General features: G+C 42.7%; 1 protein-coding gene across 1 annotated transcript in view; it reads left to right on the top strand.

Moving 5' to 3' along the window:
* Window positions 1-2,969: 2,969 nt before the first annotated feature.
* Window positions 2,970-14,892, top strand: part of LMCD1 (LIM and cysteine rich domains 1) — a 64,169-nt gene continuing 52,246 nt past the window's right edge. Inside the window, exon 1 of the mRNA XM_012471096.2 lies at window positions 2,970-3,115. Within this exon, the coding sequence (XP_012326519.1) occupies window positions 3,074-3,115 (42 nt within the window). The 5' untranslated portion in view covers window positions 2,970-3,073. The remainder of the gene's footprint in view (window positions 3,116-14,892) is intronic.

A 14,892-nucleotide genomic window follows, 5' to 3' on the forward strand; every position in this document is an offset into this window, starting at 1 on the left:
GGTGTCTGGCTAAGTCTCTGAATATAGGTCCCCTGGAACAAGTGGGTCAAGTGTAGGGTTTAAAGTGTCAAAGTCAGAATCCTCAGCTGGGGAGACAGCAACTTCTAGCAGAGAGCAGAGACCCCCTCTCTGCCTACAGAAGGTCTTTTTCCAGAAAGGAGGAAATGGGCCACCCCAAGCAGCAGCTCCTGACACTTCTATTCTAAGAAATTCTGAGAAACAGCTGCAACATCTGCCTCCTTAATTGTACCTGGAGCCAAGGGTAAAAATAAGGAGAAGGAGAAAGTCTGGTGGTTGGAGCTATTAATAAATAGTGTTCAAGTTAATAAAATTAGCATTATTCCATGGAACGATGATTTTTCAAGATGGGGCAAGGAGGGTGGCTGGGAAGGGAGTGGGAAATGATTTCACTGGGCAGGCTTTTGCCTGGTTTGAAAGGAATAAGCTTGCCTTTGTTATATTCCTGGCTTCTATTCCCATAGCTCTGAAATATAAAGACTTCTGGCATGACATCCTGATTTAGCACTATTGTTCCTAGGATTTGCTACTGAAAGGACTATTCATGTGGAAACCTCCTCTCCCAGGCCAGGCTTCTGTTGGCCACTGTTTGTTTACATACTGGTTTAACATGTAGGCCACCATGGAAGTTTGGACAAACCAGGCCAGGTGTGCCATTGCGCCATCTCTCCCTATTCTTACCTTGCCTGCTTATGGCGGTAGAGAGTAGAAGAAGGTTATCAGAGGTTGGGAAGTGGTGGGCTGGAGTGTCGGGGATGAAGAGAGGTTGGTTAATGGGAACAAACACAGTCTGATAGTAGGAAAAGTCTAGTATTCAATAGCACAGTAGGGTGACTATAGTTAACAACAATGCATTGTATATTTCAAAATAGCTTTAAAAGGCTGGGCGCAGTGGCTCACTCCTATAATTCTAGCACTTTGGGAGGCCAATGTAGGAGGATCACTTGAGGTCAGGAGTTCAAGACCAGCCTGGACAACATGGTGAAAACTGTCTCTACTAAAAATACAAAAATGAGTCACGTATGGTGGCTCATGCCTGTAGTTCCAGCTTCTCAGGAGGCCGAGGTGAGAGAATCGCTTGAATCTGGGAGGTTGCAGTGAGCCAAGATTGCATCACTGCACTCCAGCCTGGGTGACAGAGCAAGACTCTATCTTCAAAAAAAAAAAGCTAAAAGAGATGTGACATCTTCCCAAGACAAAGACACGATAAATGTTCAAAGTGATGGAAATCCTAAATACCCTGATTTGATCATTGCACATTGTAAGCATGTATCAAAATTATCACATGCACAATCATCACATCTATCTATATCTATATCTATATCATCTATATCTATCTATCTATATATATGTCAGAATCCAACCTCTATTCATTTGCCGTACTGAGCCTGTAACACATGCTAGGTGTTTGAGGACATAGCTGGGAGCAAACAAGGCAAAAATCAATTACAGCAGAAATCTGTGAAAGAAAGAATAGGTCATCCCTCATCTTGGAAAAGATAATCCAGAAATGGAAAGCTCTTTCCAGGAATGCGTAAAAAAAAAAACAAAAACAGTCATGGGAAGACTGGAGATTATAAGAACTAAATTGGAGAAGGCTTTCAGAGGAAAAAGCCTCCAGCAAGAGACAGCCCCAGAATGAGAACTGCAGCCTCCCCGTCTCCCCAAATCCCTCCGGAATAGTGCACTTCGGGACCACTCTTCAGTCTCTGTGCAACTGAGTTTTATTTTAGCCCACAGGAACCCTGGTTTCTGGCCGGGGGCACTGCAAAGACAGTTTACAGGCCGAACACCTCACAACAGAGACAGTAGTATTCTCTCTAGGATAAAAAGGGCTTGTGTTTAATCCTCTGTAGGGGCAGCGGGGAAATGCCTCTGGGAATCCAAGTCTGTGGAACCCACTTAGCAGAGAGATGTGGCTTTATAGGCAAACAACACGGCATAGAGAGAGGAACCTGGCCAATTCTGTCTTATAAGAGTAGTTATGTTATGTGTTGCAAGGTCTCCACATTCCAGGGATTTGTGAGCTCAGATGGAATCTTGTTTGTCCGGGCCTGCATGACCCCATTTATCGAAAAATTACTAACTTCCTAGTTTGTAATTTATAATCCTGTGCCCCCACCCCGACCACCGCCACGAGCGCTCTATTAGTCTCTCAGGTTAAAGCCTTGCTCAAGAGTTCAGCTGTGGACCAGTTATTCTCTCTGGTTATTTCCTCATCTATCGCCTTAGAGTCATAATAATAATAATACCTGAGATAATTATGAGCATACAACGAGACAATGTGTCCATAGGAGCATCTCTAAGATCAGGGCAGTGTGTTCTTGCTCATGGAATAGGGAGGATTTATGTTAAAGCAAGTTATGAGAACACAGTTTAATACCTGACAAATGTTAAGTTTAAAAAAAATCATAACTCGCTGGAATCTCTTCTTCTCTCTGGTGATTGGAGAACTCGCCCAGGTTTGGGAAAAGTTAGCCGACTCCAGCAAAACCCTCTTCCTCCATCCCTCCCCGCGCCCCCTACGACCAGGCAGAAAGGGTGGGAAGGGGAGCACAGCTCAGCATTTATTTCTGGATCCAGCTCACTAAAAATACCTCGGCCCTCCTGTTGGATCACTCTCCCTTTTGACCTGAATGGATCGCGGGAGCCGCGCCGCCCGCCCCACCCTCGGCCCGTTGCCCTTTAAAGGAAAAGGGCGGGGGACGGATTCCTGCCGCTCTAGGGACACGGGGCAGGCCGGGGACGCGGCCTTGCTGACGTCAGAGCTGCTAGCGCTAGGCTCTGCTAGCGGCCTCCGAGCAGAGACCGCCTGGAGGGAGGGGGACAGCCTCGCGTTGGGATTGGCTGGCCTTGCGCGAGCGCCGGCGCGGATTGGCTGGCGAGGTTTTAGAGGGAGTCCCGCTCTCCAATTAAAGCGGTCCGGCTGCGCCAGGCTGCGCACAGAGCTCCCCCCGGGCCCGCGAACTTGGCCATTCAGCCGCCTCTGTCCCCGCTGCGTGCCCTCGCGCCTCTGCCTGAGAAGCCAGGCGCTGTTCCTCCACCCCAGAAGAGGATGGCAAAGGTGGCTAAGGACCTCAACCCAGCAGTTAAAAAGGTGAGCAGAAAGTTGTCCGTATTTACCCAGATTCTTTCTTTTCCTTGTTTCCCCTTCCCATCTGTTGGCAGAAACTTCCCAAAAGGTAATGGGAAGGAAACTCTTTAAATTCCAAAACTGCATGGAAAACAAGTAGTTGGGAATATATGTTTGAGCTAACAGGCACACACACCCCAAACCCATTGTTGTGTAAAATAATTTTCAAAGGGTCTAATGTCTTTGGTGATGCTAGTTAAAATTAACTGGTAATCTTATGGTCTGTAAAGGAAAAATCTCTAGCTTCCTCACTCCCTGTCCTCAGGTGGCTGAAATAAGGGTTGGGGGCATGTAATATTTACCCATAGTCTCCCTTTCGCTATTATCCCTGTGTTTTGTGTGTTTCCCCCAATACACACACATACACACACACACACACACACACACACACAGAGTTTCTCTAGTTGGTGATGTTGGCAGTGGCAGCAGTTCCAGCATAAGGGAACTGATTTCTGTCCCCAGGGTCTGCACATTTCCCTTTCAAGAAGGGCTGGCCCGGAGCCCAGAAGGTCACTGGTAAACTCCTGCACAGGAGCCTGCAGCTGTGCCTATAGCTCCAATACCCTTTGTCGCTTACCTGAATGCAGCTGGGAGAGGGCACAGGCTGGAGACTTAGAGAACACGTGAAAAGGAAGGGAACAGAGAGACAACCTAGGCTTTACAGATGGGGAAACTGAGGCCCGGGGTCACAGAGAGTTGGTCCCAGCAAGCAGCTGACCTTAAGGAAAACCCTAGGCATCCAGACTCAGTCCCTGCCACTTTTTAACTGCACAGTACTCGCAAAGTCACTTTTTTGAGCCTCAGTTTCCTTATCTCTGATGTGGGGATGATAGGCCTAACCCCCCTCATAGCAGTGGTAGCAGGGATATTGACACTGACTTAGTTTCCCAAAGCAGTAATTGTTAAACTCAGATTTCACAGGATTTAGTTTACAGAGCAAAGTCTTCCTTAAACATCTGCCATTAACCTGCAGGGTAGAATGAGAGGGGGAAAAAGACAGAATCAAACTAAAGACGCAAACCGCCACTTGGAGGCACAGCATTCCCCATCTAATTTGTAGCTGTGCTCTTCAACAGACAATCTGCCCAGACCCTGTCACAGAGTCCAGCGGATCCTTCTAAATGTAATAGGATTTACCAGGCTATTTGCAGAATCAAGTCATTTACCCTTCTACAGAAATTATTGTAGCACTTTAGACTCTTAGAAGATACCTATTAATTTCTACCTAGTAGTGAGTTATGCATGCCATGCTTTTATTTCTCTATACATTGTTCTGGACTCCTCGAGGGCAAACCTGTCTTGCTCATCTCTGTCCCAACATAGCATACCATGCCACACACACAGTACTCGAAAACCTATGAGTGAGCTACGAGAATATCTGTCCAGCTAAGACCACACTGTTTGCATAGGCTTCATTTTATGCATTATTGTTTTTTAACTTGTAACACTGATATTTGTGTGTCTGAACTGCCTCCCCAAGTTCAGATAAAGAATAGTTCAGGGCTAACGGTGGCAGAGTTTCATTGTCCTCCGGAAAGTGAAATAATTCTGAGTATTTTAAATATAAGCTGGTTGATGGTTGCTGCATGAAGTGAGATAAGGTATATGAAAACTCCCCCTCCTCACCGCAGGCCTGGGTTGCCACTTAGAGGAAGCCTTGTTTTTATTTTCCTTTGCATAGGGGAGCGTGATTATCCTGATTAGAGGTAGAACATGTTCTCCTTCTTGTCACCCTCTAGTGCCAACTTCCTTGGCCTGCAAAGGGTTTGTTTTCCATTTAGATCCAATTACAGGCTTAGAGAAAGAATGTAGGGGGTAGAGATGAAAGGGCAGATTTTTTTTTTACCTCTTGAGACTGCCACAATCAGGAGGAAGATCACCATTATGTAGATTAACCAATGTTTCAACTCAAAAAGTAGAGGGGAGAGAAGAGAGTGGAGAAGCTCACCTTGCTGGACTGAATGTCACAGAATTAAGTACTATGGGATATCAGCAGCATGCTGAAAAGCTTTTACTGCATATTTACTTTTTAAAGCTGCAACAGTGGAGGGGGAGTTATAACATTTGGCTTCAGGATGCATAATCGCACTTAGACATTTTGAAACAATTTCATAGAATCTTAGAGCTATAAGGGACCTATTTACAAAATGAGAAATGGTTTAAAATGGCATACAGGCTGTCTCCATTGCCCTACCCCCAAGGGGGTTGGGACAGGAATCCCCACCAACTGGAAAGTCATAAAAAGATCTTCAGCAGAGAACATAAAATCTAAAAACTGGAGTAGATTTAAAGGTCATCTAACCAACCCAGACAGGCTGGGGAAAGGCTCACTAGGGACCACATACATACGTCGTGGCAGAGCATAGAAGTTCCCCAACTTCTCTCTTCCTTGCTAAGTAAAATACTGCCACTGGCTTCTCTTGAATTATCTTTTTTTTTTTTTCCTATTGGGAAAGAGAAGATTTCCTAGCACAGACAGTTCCCTGAGAATGGTGAAATTGCCAACATTTCTTGGTAACAAAGGGCCTTGAAGGCCAAATGCAATTTTTCTTGGTGAAACCAATCTCGACTATGGATTTGTTCTTCATGTTTATTAAGAATGCAAGTTATTAGTGCAGGCTTTGGCTTCAGATCTGGTTTAAGTCCCAGCTTCACCACTTACTAGCTGTGTGCTCTTGGGCAAGCTAATTAACTTTGAATCTGTGTCCTCACCTCATTTGAAAGTTGAAGAAACAGTAACAGCATCTGCTTCCCAAGGTGGCTGTGATAATTAAGTGAGATGATAGACGTAAAAGGCTGAGGCATATGAGCCCTTAAAGTTAGCCACTGCAGTCCTGGGTGGTGGTGGTACATTTCAGTAAGTGCACGGATGCTGAAAGGAGTCTTTTGGTGAATGAAAGACACTTTTATTTATAACTGCCCCATCTGAAGAGCACCCAACTTTCATTCAGCTGAACCTAAGTCATTGCTCAGCTTTGACAAACTAAGAAAATGACCAAATGCTCTTGCCTTCATTCTCACCTAACAGATGCAAAATCTGCTCACGTAGAACGGTCTTTCCTTCTGAACGTGGATTGCCAGTTATTGAGCATTTCACTTTGGATTTATATAATTTTGGGCTTAGAAGGGGACTTGGAGCTCCTTACTTTTTAGATAAGGAAACTGAGGCCCAGAGGGATCAAGCTCCTTATTAGAGGTTGCAGAAAAAATGTACTGAAGTCTATTAGGCTCTGCAAGAATACAGACCCCTTGACTGTCCAGGAGCCATCTGCAGGAATTTAGAAGGGACTAGAAGAAAGAGAGCTAAGAGCCTGTTCATAGTTGACTGAGCGGTCACCAGTGGGCTGGCTCCATCTGAGCCAATTAGAAATTCTCACCCCTCAACACAATGCCCATGGGGCATTAAATGATGTTACTTCTAAGTGCTTTGCCAGGTCCAACTGGGTGTCTCCCTCCATGCTTCTCTACATCACATCCCTCTTGGCTTTCCTGTCCTTCAGGCTAGGCCTTCCCTCTGTACTCAGCCCTTCCTGCTTTCACCTCCACTTCCTGCAGTGTGCAAAACTGCTGGCACGTCACCCCAGTGAGCCGATCCAATGTAAACATGGCTCCTTGAGAATTGTTGTTGGCTCCCTCAATCTTAAAAACATATTAAACTGTCACTTAAAGACCTTAATAGCTAAGACATTGGAGACATGCCCATAGGTGTATAAGCAACTTGTCCCAAAACACAGCCTTATTTTTTAAAAACAGAAATAAATTATCCAAGTCCCTTTTAGAGGCTCTCTAAAACCAGATGCTGAAACTATTACTTTGTAAGTTGGAGATTTTTGTCCTAACCTGTGCGTGTGTCTGTCTATGTGGAGTTGGGGGCTGACAGTTGACTTTCACTAATGTATCTGCCACTGTGGTAGTGGGAGGCAGGGAAGAGCTTCATTCAGTTATCTCCAGGCTTTAATCTAAGCCATCTCAGCTCCAAGACTAGGAATTAGCTCAGAGCTTACCAATACTCCTACAAATGGGAAAGTGGAAAAATGACTTTGGCATTCCCCTCTGAGGATGCTTGGTTTGATCTTCTCTTCATGCTAACTGACCAAAGGTGACAAGGATGAAAAAAGAATAGGCTAAATTCAGCAAAGGCTGGGGACCAGGAAGGAGGGGCTGTGCACAGGCTTTTGTGTATCTTTCTTTCTGCCCTTACACAGGCCACTTCCTGAGAGGAAAAGGTAAACAGTAGAGAAGTAAGGGAATAATAGTTCATCTCACAACCCACTGGAGCCGAGAGGGCTCCAGGAGAAGTATTCAATTTGACTAAAGAAAGGCAAATCATCCTTTCTTTTCAACTTGTACATTCAAAATAGTTTGTGTCTCATAAAGTGGAGATTTGCCATGATAAGTAACAGACCTTGAGAGCTCTTATCTCCCAACTATTCATCCAATACCATTTAAATCTTTATTTTAAGAACAGATTTCTGGCAGAGGGGTGAATCATTTTAATAACTGCAGGCATTTACTCACAGGGTGACTTTGGACAGGTCACCTTTCCTAGGAAGTGGCAGAATTTGGATAAGAACCAGGCTTCCTTCTGCTTCCAGCCCACTGACCTTTCTTTTATACCAGACCATCTCCCGATTAACAATGATTATGGCAAAATAGGCTTAAAACATCATTCCACTGAAAGCAGAATTGTGGAGCAGCTTTTCAGGACATCCAAAATGAAGAGACAGCTGTTGCTCTTGAAGAGCCTTCGTTTAGAAATATCCCCACATCCCCTACCATTTGATAACAGGAAGAGGATTTGGCCAGCAGCTGCTGCTATCTCACCAGGTGCAGGGCCACCAGCCACTTTTGCAGGACTCCCTCAAGATCACGACATTTCCTTAACTTCACATGGAACAATTGGTGTGTCCTGAACCATTCTTGAAGGTTCACACATACCAATAACATAGATCTGCAAAAGCTCTAAAAAATTCTCTCTATAAAACTTTTACAGAAAAAGTTAAATATGAAATTGGGTCTCATATGTCCACCAAGTCTCTTTTAATGGCTGAAACATAAATTTAGTATCTATTCTTACATATTTAATGCAGAAATTGTGTTTTCACAAAAATGGAAGTGATAATTCATTACAGTGCTTTGTGAAACTCCCAGATCAACTCCTTGTCTGATATCTGCTTTTTTGTATGAGAAGCAAACTCTTTTACATTTTTTCTCAGAAAAGAGAAAGGAGTCTGTTTTTACTTTTATTACCTATTTGGACTCTTGCCTCCAAACAGACTCGTTGTCTATTAGGACAGGCAAGTTTGGGGCTAGGAAAAAGAGAGGAAGGAAAGAGATCTCTGAGGGTGCAGAGATGATTGATATTTTTGTGTGTGTTAGCTCATTCAGTTTTAAAGACTACCGTGCAAAAAATACTAGTGTCCTTTTTTACACGAGTAAGTTAAGACTAAGAGTTTAAAATAAGTTGCCTAAGGTCAGGTGATGACAGGTTAAGAACTCAAACTCAGGCCTCCTTGACTCTAAAATTTTAGTCCTTTTCACTCTACAAGAAACAGAAGGCATTCATCGAAAGCAAAAATCTGGTGGGGAGGGACTATGATTATTACTGTGACTTTCATACACAGATTAATTTCTTCCAGCCCACTGAACTCATTGATAGTCTGGTTCAGAAGCTTCCCAGCATTTGCAAAATGTTACCAGGCATCTACATCTCTTCCTTATCTCTTGATCACCACCAGGAGTATACTGTCACCCACACCAAGTCAGAGCCATTTCTCGGGTATAGAATAAAAACTTCCTTGATTTCTCCTTGTTTTCTAGAAGGCTAATGGACCTCTGTAGGCAAAAGACTAGTAGAGAGACCTTTCAAAGAATAATGCATGTTATCCTAATACTCCAAAAATAATCTCAGAGACCTTGTCCCAGAGCTTTCAGAAAACTCCTGCCTGGGGATAAGGTTGGCTTCACATGTGCATTTCTACATGTCTGGTCAGCCTGACTCATGGCCTACCCAATAATATGTAAATCAGGACCAAGCCAAATATGGCCTGGGCCTCCACCAGGACATGCTTTAAAAGGAAGTATAATTGCTAAGGGAGAAGAAACAAAGGCTCCATTTGGCAAGTAACTATTGAAGGACAAAGGAGTGCCAGTGTCTAACTCAAGGTGGCTGTTTCAAATCCACATGCTTTGTTTATACATTGTTTTTTCTCCTCCTCCTGTTTTAAAAATATTGAATCCTTTGTAAAATTTATCTTTGGAGACAAATGCTAATGAGTCATTGTCTGAAAAAGCTGAGCAGAATCTTTTATCTGCTCATTCAACCCCTTCATGTCATAAATGGGACACAGGGAGAAATGGCCTATCTGAAATTTACAAAGAAAAAAATGATATATCTGAAATTTACATGAGAAATGGTATATCTGAAATTAACAAACTTACATTTACATGAGTGGTACCACAACCAAGATGCATTGACTCACAGCATCATTTATGAATAAAGGAGAAAAGAGTATTTTCTATCACTTCCATACCTAGAGTGTCCAAATTTTGTGTCAGCCTCATACCTGAAACTCAGAAGTTCAGGTGAATGTTTTGGCTATGAAGTTAGCTTTCCCCGAAGTTCAGACACCTCTTCGAGGAGCAGTTAAACACACAACATTTGCAAAAATAAAGATCTAGATGTGACCTGCAGTTCTTCAATTTTCCAGGTCTGCAAGCTTCGCCAAGTTACTCTCTGGACCTCTGGTTCCTCATCTGAGAAAGAAAGCTAACCGTAGTTCTACATTTAAACAATAGTTTAATGTGGCAAAGCACCTAAAGTGCCTGGATACATAATAAGCCCTTGATAAATATTTCTTCCTGCTGTTATGGGTATCCCCTCTCATCAGCATGTCACAAAAATCCCATAGGTATTAAGTATTGGAATGTGGAAGACCAAGTTTAATTTACCTACAGTTCATAGGGCTTCTAAGCTCTCAGACTGCAGGACCTTCTTTTTGTAGTTAAACTTGGACCTAGCCATAAATATATTCAAGCCACATCATATTGCAAAATCATGAGAACAGCAATAATTCATCTTGGGTGTTTGGTCACTACCCTTTCCATAGCCACCCTCCCTGCCCTATTACCATCTTTCCCTCCAATGTCTTGCTTATAAGATAGGGCAATAGTCATTCATTTCTTTATATAGCAAATATTTAGCTTCTGTTATGTGCCTGCCACTGTGCTAAGTGCTGAATACATGACAATGAATAGGAAAGCTTTGATCCCTGCCAAGTAAACTTGAGTCTGGTAGAATTCATTTTTCATAAGGCAGGAGACAGCTAAATAATGTCAGTGTTCTGTGAGTATATGTGTTCCCTGACCTCTCCCCTCCCCAACACACACACATATCTCTCTTTCCTTTCCCACCCACCCACATATCTTCCAGGACACACACCTTCAGAGCCACATCCCAACCCTAGTCATCCCTACAGTGTAACAGTGGAATGAATGTGGTAGTTCTCCCAGTTGTCACATTTTAAACAGGGCCTTTGGGAAGAAACTGCCAGAGGTACTGAATGAAAAGGAGTCTGAGGCAAGGGGGACTATTGGCAGCTCTCAGGTCCCACCAGCAGCCAGTGGTTCCTCAGCCTTCCTACAGAGATGCAGTGGTAGACCAGTTGTCTTTGCTCAGCATTTGTTTTCAGAGGCAGCTGAACACTTAGGTTGTATTTTTCATAGTATTGATGTCAGGGACACCAAAGGGCAGGAGCACAGGGGAAGGGCTCTTGGCTGACTAATGACTTCATAAGAAACCTACCCTTAGAAGAGAGCATCTATTTGGGCTATATGACTCAGTGGCGTTTCTAGGTACTGATTCATGAGGCTGACCATCGAGGTGACTAACCCGGGTAATCTGCTGGCTGAAAGAGGTGGAGGGAAAGTAGATCCCAGCTCTGCCCTCATCCTGGAGGAGAGCCACTCTGCCTACCAAAGCACATGGGTGCTCCCCACCCCAACGCTGGCTCAGTGGCCAGCCAGTCTCCTTGTTAAGAGAATCTGACTTTAATGTGGGGAGAGGTCAGCATCTCGGGGCTTTTTATTTTAGAGGAAGTATAAGAGGGGGATGTTTTGAAATCTTGTTAGTGGATAGAGGAGAGGCTTTTAAACCAAGCATCTGTGAAGAGAATTGCGGGTGTCAGGGAACTTAAATTAGGAAAAGTATTGCATTTTTTATCCCTAACCTATAACTGAAATTTAGCATTTCTTTCTACCATGAATAGAGACAATCATCCTGGAAGTTTATTAGCCCCTGTACCTTTGATACCAATACCAATGGAAAGCAGGTATTTTTATATCATGCTACAGCTGAGATAGATCCTCATCCTACCGTTTCTACTCATCTCTGCTCTGAAATGACCGTAATTACACCCACTGTAATTAACTTAGTAAAGACACATCTGTTACTAACTCACAAATTTGTTTTTATGTATTGAAACTAACTCAGTAATATTGGTTTTCTTTGTATTTTTATCTTATGCATTTAAAACACTAAGAAGAGATGTTCTCATGTCAGATAGACAAAGAACCTAAAAATATAAAGATTTTTCCCCATCAAGCTAAGGTATTAGCAGCATTACACACCACACACATACACACACACACACACACACACACATAAATATACAAATACATGTATAAGTAAATATATAAGCACGCACATACAGCTATAGTAGATTGAAGTCTGAGGCTCCTGGAGTAAACAAACTGGATTCAAATTCCAACTCTGCCACTCATTTCCTATTACCTCAAACAAGTCATATTATTCTGAGCCTCAATTTCTTCATCAATAAAAGAGGCCTAAAAGTTACTGTACTCATAACAATCATCTAAGTTCTTGGCGCAGTACTTGACACATGAGGAATGTGTGTTAAACATAAGGCATCACCACTATTAAAAGAGTTAATGAGGATGGAATGGTAAAGAGAATAAAAACATTATCTTGATGAAACTTTTTTAATTCACCTTTGATTTGGCCAACTCTAAGACTTTATTTTGTCCAAACATGTATTAAACAAATATTATATGCCAGGGACTGAGCTTGGAAATGGAGAAATAAAAGGAAAGGAATTTTAAAATCTGATGGTCTCAGAAAAGGAACAGCCTAATCAGATCATCAGAGAATCACAGCAGTGCCTAAAGACCTTGACTGGGGTACATGTGTGGGACTGAGAGAGATCAGAAGAGGAAATACTTAATCTTACCTAGAGAGGTCAGGAAAGGCTTCCCAAAGAGGGGACATTTGAGCTGAGGTGTTGAAAGACGAGGATGAATGAGCTGTTAGGATCGGGCCACAGTCCAGTTTTATGCCTTCCAAATCTGACACCCATATTCTCCAACCTATTTGATTTCCAACTGGGAGAATATCGCCCATCTTGAACTGTGGAGAAATACATTCCAATGTATTCATGCAGCCACAAATGTACATCTTCAGTCTTCTCAACCTGTTCCTCTTCCTCTCAAACAAACCCACTGGGGTGGCAGGTTAGCAAGTTCTGTCAAGCTGCATGTAGAAAACTTTTTATGGTGGTGACTTGAGGCTCTCCCAAGTCCTGCAGTAGAGTTCCAGAAAACTCCCCATAGTTGAGTTTGACTTTTTGCAGGAAGGTACAGGTTTGTGCTTTGACAACAGGAAAAAAAATGTAACTAAAGATATGCAATATCTATTGAAAGAAAGGAACACACACATGTGTCTGTGCACACATAGACATCCTCTGGAGATCCAGCACATGGCACATGTGAGCAGAACGTGGAAACACCATTCAGAGCACCACAGCATGTGTGTGTATCCTGAGCTTCACTCTGAAGCCATTTAATAAGAAGAGGAAAAGAAATCTCAAGTAGGATTTTTTCATGAACTGTAAGGAATCAAAACAGTGTTCTGAAATATGGCAACTAGGTTAACAAGATCTGGAATCTTGCATCAAAACAATTTCTCTCATACAGTACTTAGTTCAAATTTCTGACTTGGTCTGAAAATGTGAGTTCCTTCTTGCCATATTTTAGAGCAGGCGATGCATTGAAATGAAACACACATGGTTTGGATATCACAGTGACACTTGGATGATTGTCCTTGATTTTTGTCAGTTGTACATGGTACATTAAACAGAGAAAAATAAAATCCTAGATGATTTGCTTGCAATTATCTGAAAAATAACATTATGGTGATCATCCCCATGTTTGCAAGGACATTAAGAAAGGGCAAGATTTGATGGCAAACCTTTGTTTCCTCTAATCTGTCCTCCTACACAGCCAACAGACCTCAGTAGCCCATGGGGAAGATATAACCCTGTAATAAGATTCCCAGTGAATTAAAATGGCTGTCATCACCCACCTCTGCACATTTCCGTGAGCCCAGCCCAGAGATGGGACCGTCACAGGAAATTATCCTATATTTATTTGAATAATGTTTGTACTGTATATTTCAGCAATTAGAATTAACTTTGAAGAGGTAGAGGCTTAGAGATTCTCTAGCTCAGCTGCCTTCTTTAACAGATGAGGAAACAGACCCAGCAAAGCCAGATGACTTGCTTGAGGTCACAGAGCTAGTTAGTGGGAGAGCTAGGATTAGAATTCACTGTCCTATGGCATTTCAAGTTCAGGAAGACTTTTAAAAACTGTATTTTGTAGAACCACTTCCCCATAAACATGAGATGAGCTGGGCAGCCAGTTGCTGTCAGAATACCACTGAGGAACACTCATACCTCCTGAAGATGTCTAATTTTTTAGCTCCTCTAATTATTGGAAAGCTCTTTGTTATTTTGAGCTAAAATCTCTCTCTGTGTAACTTTTTCTTTATTGGTTCTCTTTCTTTCCTTGGCAGATTCAAGGAGGTAATGGCCATTTTTTTTCTAAAGTCCCAGTCCCAGTTAACCTACTAAGTCCTACATATTGGTCAGGATGAAGGTCAGAGCATCTATATTCTGGGTTTTGCCTATCTTCAAGGAGACCTGCTGTCAGCTCTTAGCTGAGTGAGATGGCCAGCAGACATCCCCCAGGGTTTGCCTGGGGAATCTGTTTTGTTACTTATGCCAGCTCCTCCACCTGGCTAGGATGGTTTCCTCTCCTGTCTTCACTCAGGTCGGGAGGCCCTTCTGTGCTACCAGCTATCCTATTTCTTGAAAGTGGATTTTTAACGTAGGAAATCATGGCAAGAAAGAGGTGATAGGCAGCTTTAAAGTACCAAGAGAAGAACTCCAAACCCATGTCATAAACACTCAAGAAGAACCAGCACTGTTCTACAAGCATACATGCACAGCACCTGACTTTCAAAGAAAAAAGGGAGAGAGGGATATATACAAAATCAAAGAAGGCTAAGGAGGCAAAGAAGAAATGCTTGATAAATAGCAGTAATATCCAAAACTTTTAAAAATTATTTGTAAAGTTGTCATTGCTTATTACTCTATGAAATACTAGAACAGTAAGAGGGTAATCAAATTTTGCATCCTTGTGTCTTTCCCTCTGGAGGGAGTGCTCAGTAAATAACTATGAAAGCTGGCCATCAAAATGAACTTGCTTCCATGAAAAGATACCACTTAGAAAGTGAAAGGCAATCCATAGATAGAAAATATTCGCAGTATTTGTATATACTGATCCCCAGACAAACCTGGGGGATGTCTGCTGGCCATCTCACTCAGCTAAGAGCTGACACCAGGTCTCCCTGAAGCTGGGAAGAAACCCAAAAAATAGATGCTCTG

This window comes from Aotus nancymaae, unplaced genomic scaffold (assembly GCF_030222135.1).
Source record: "Aotus nancymaae isolate 86718 unplaced genomic scaffold, 86718_ANA_hifiasm-v0.15.2.pri h1tg000046l, whole genome shotgun sequence".
Taxonomy (NCBI): Eukaryota; Metazoa; Chordata; class Mammalia; order Primates; family Aotidae; genus Aotus; species Aotus nancymaae.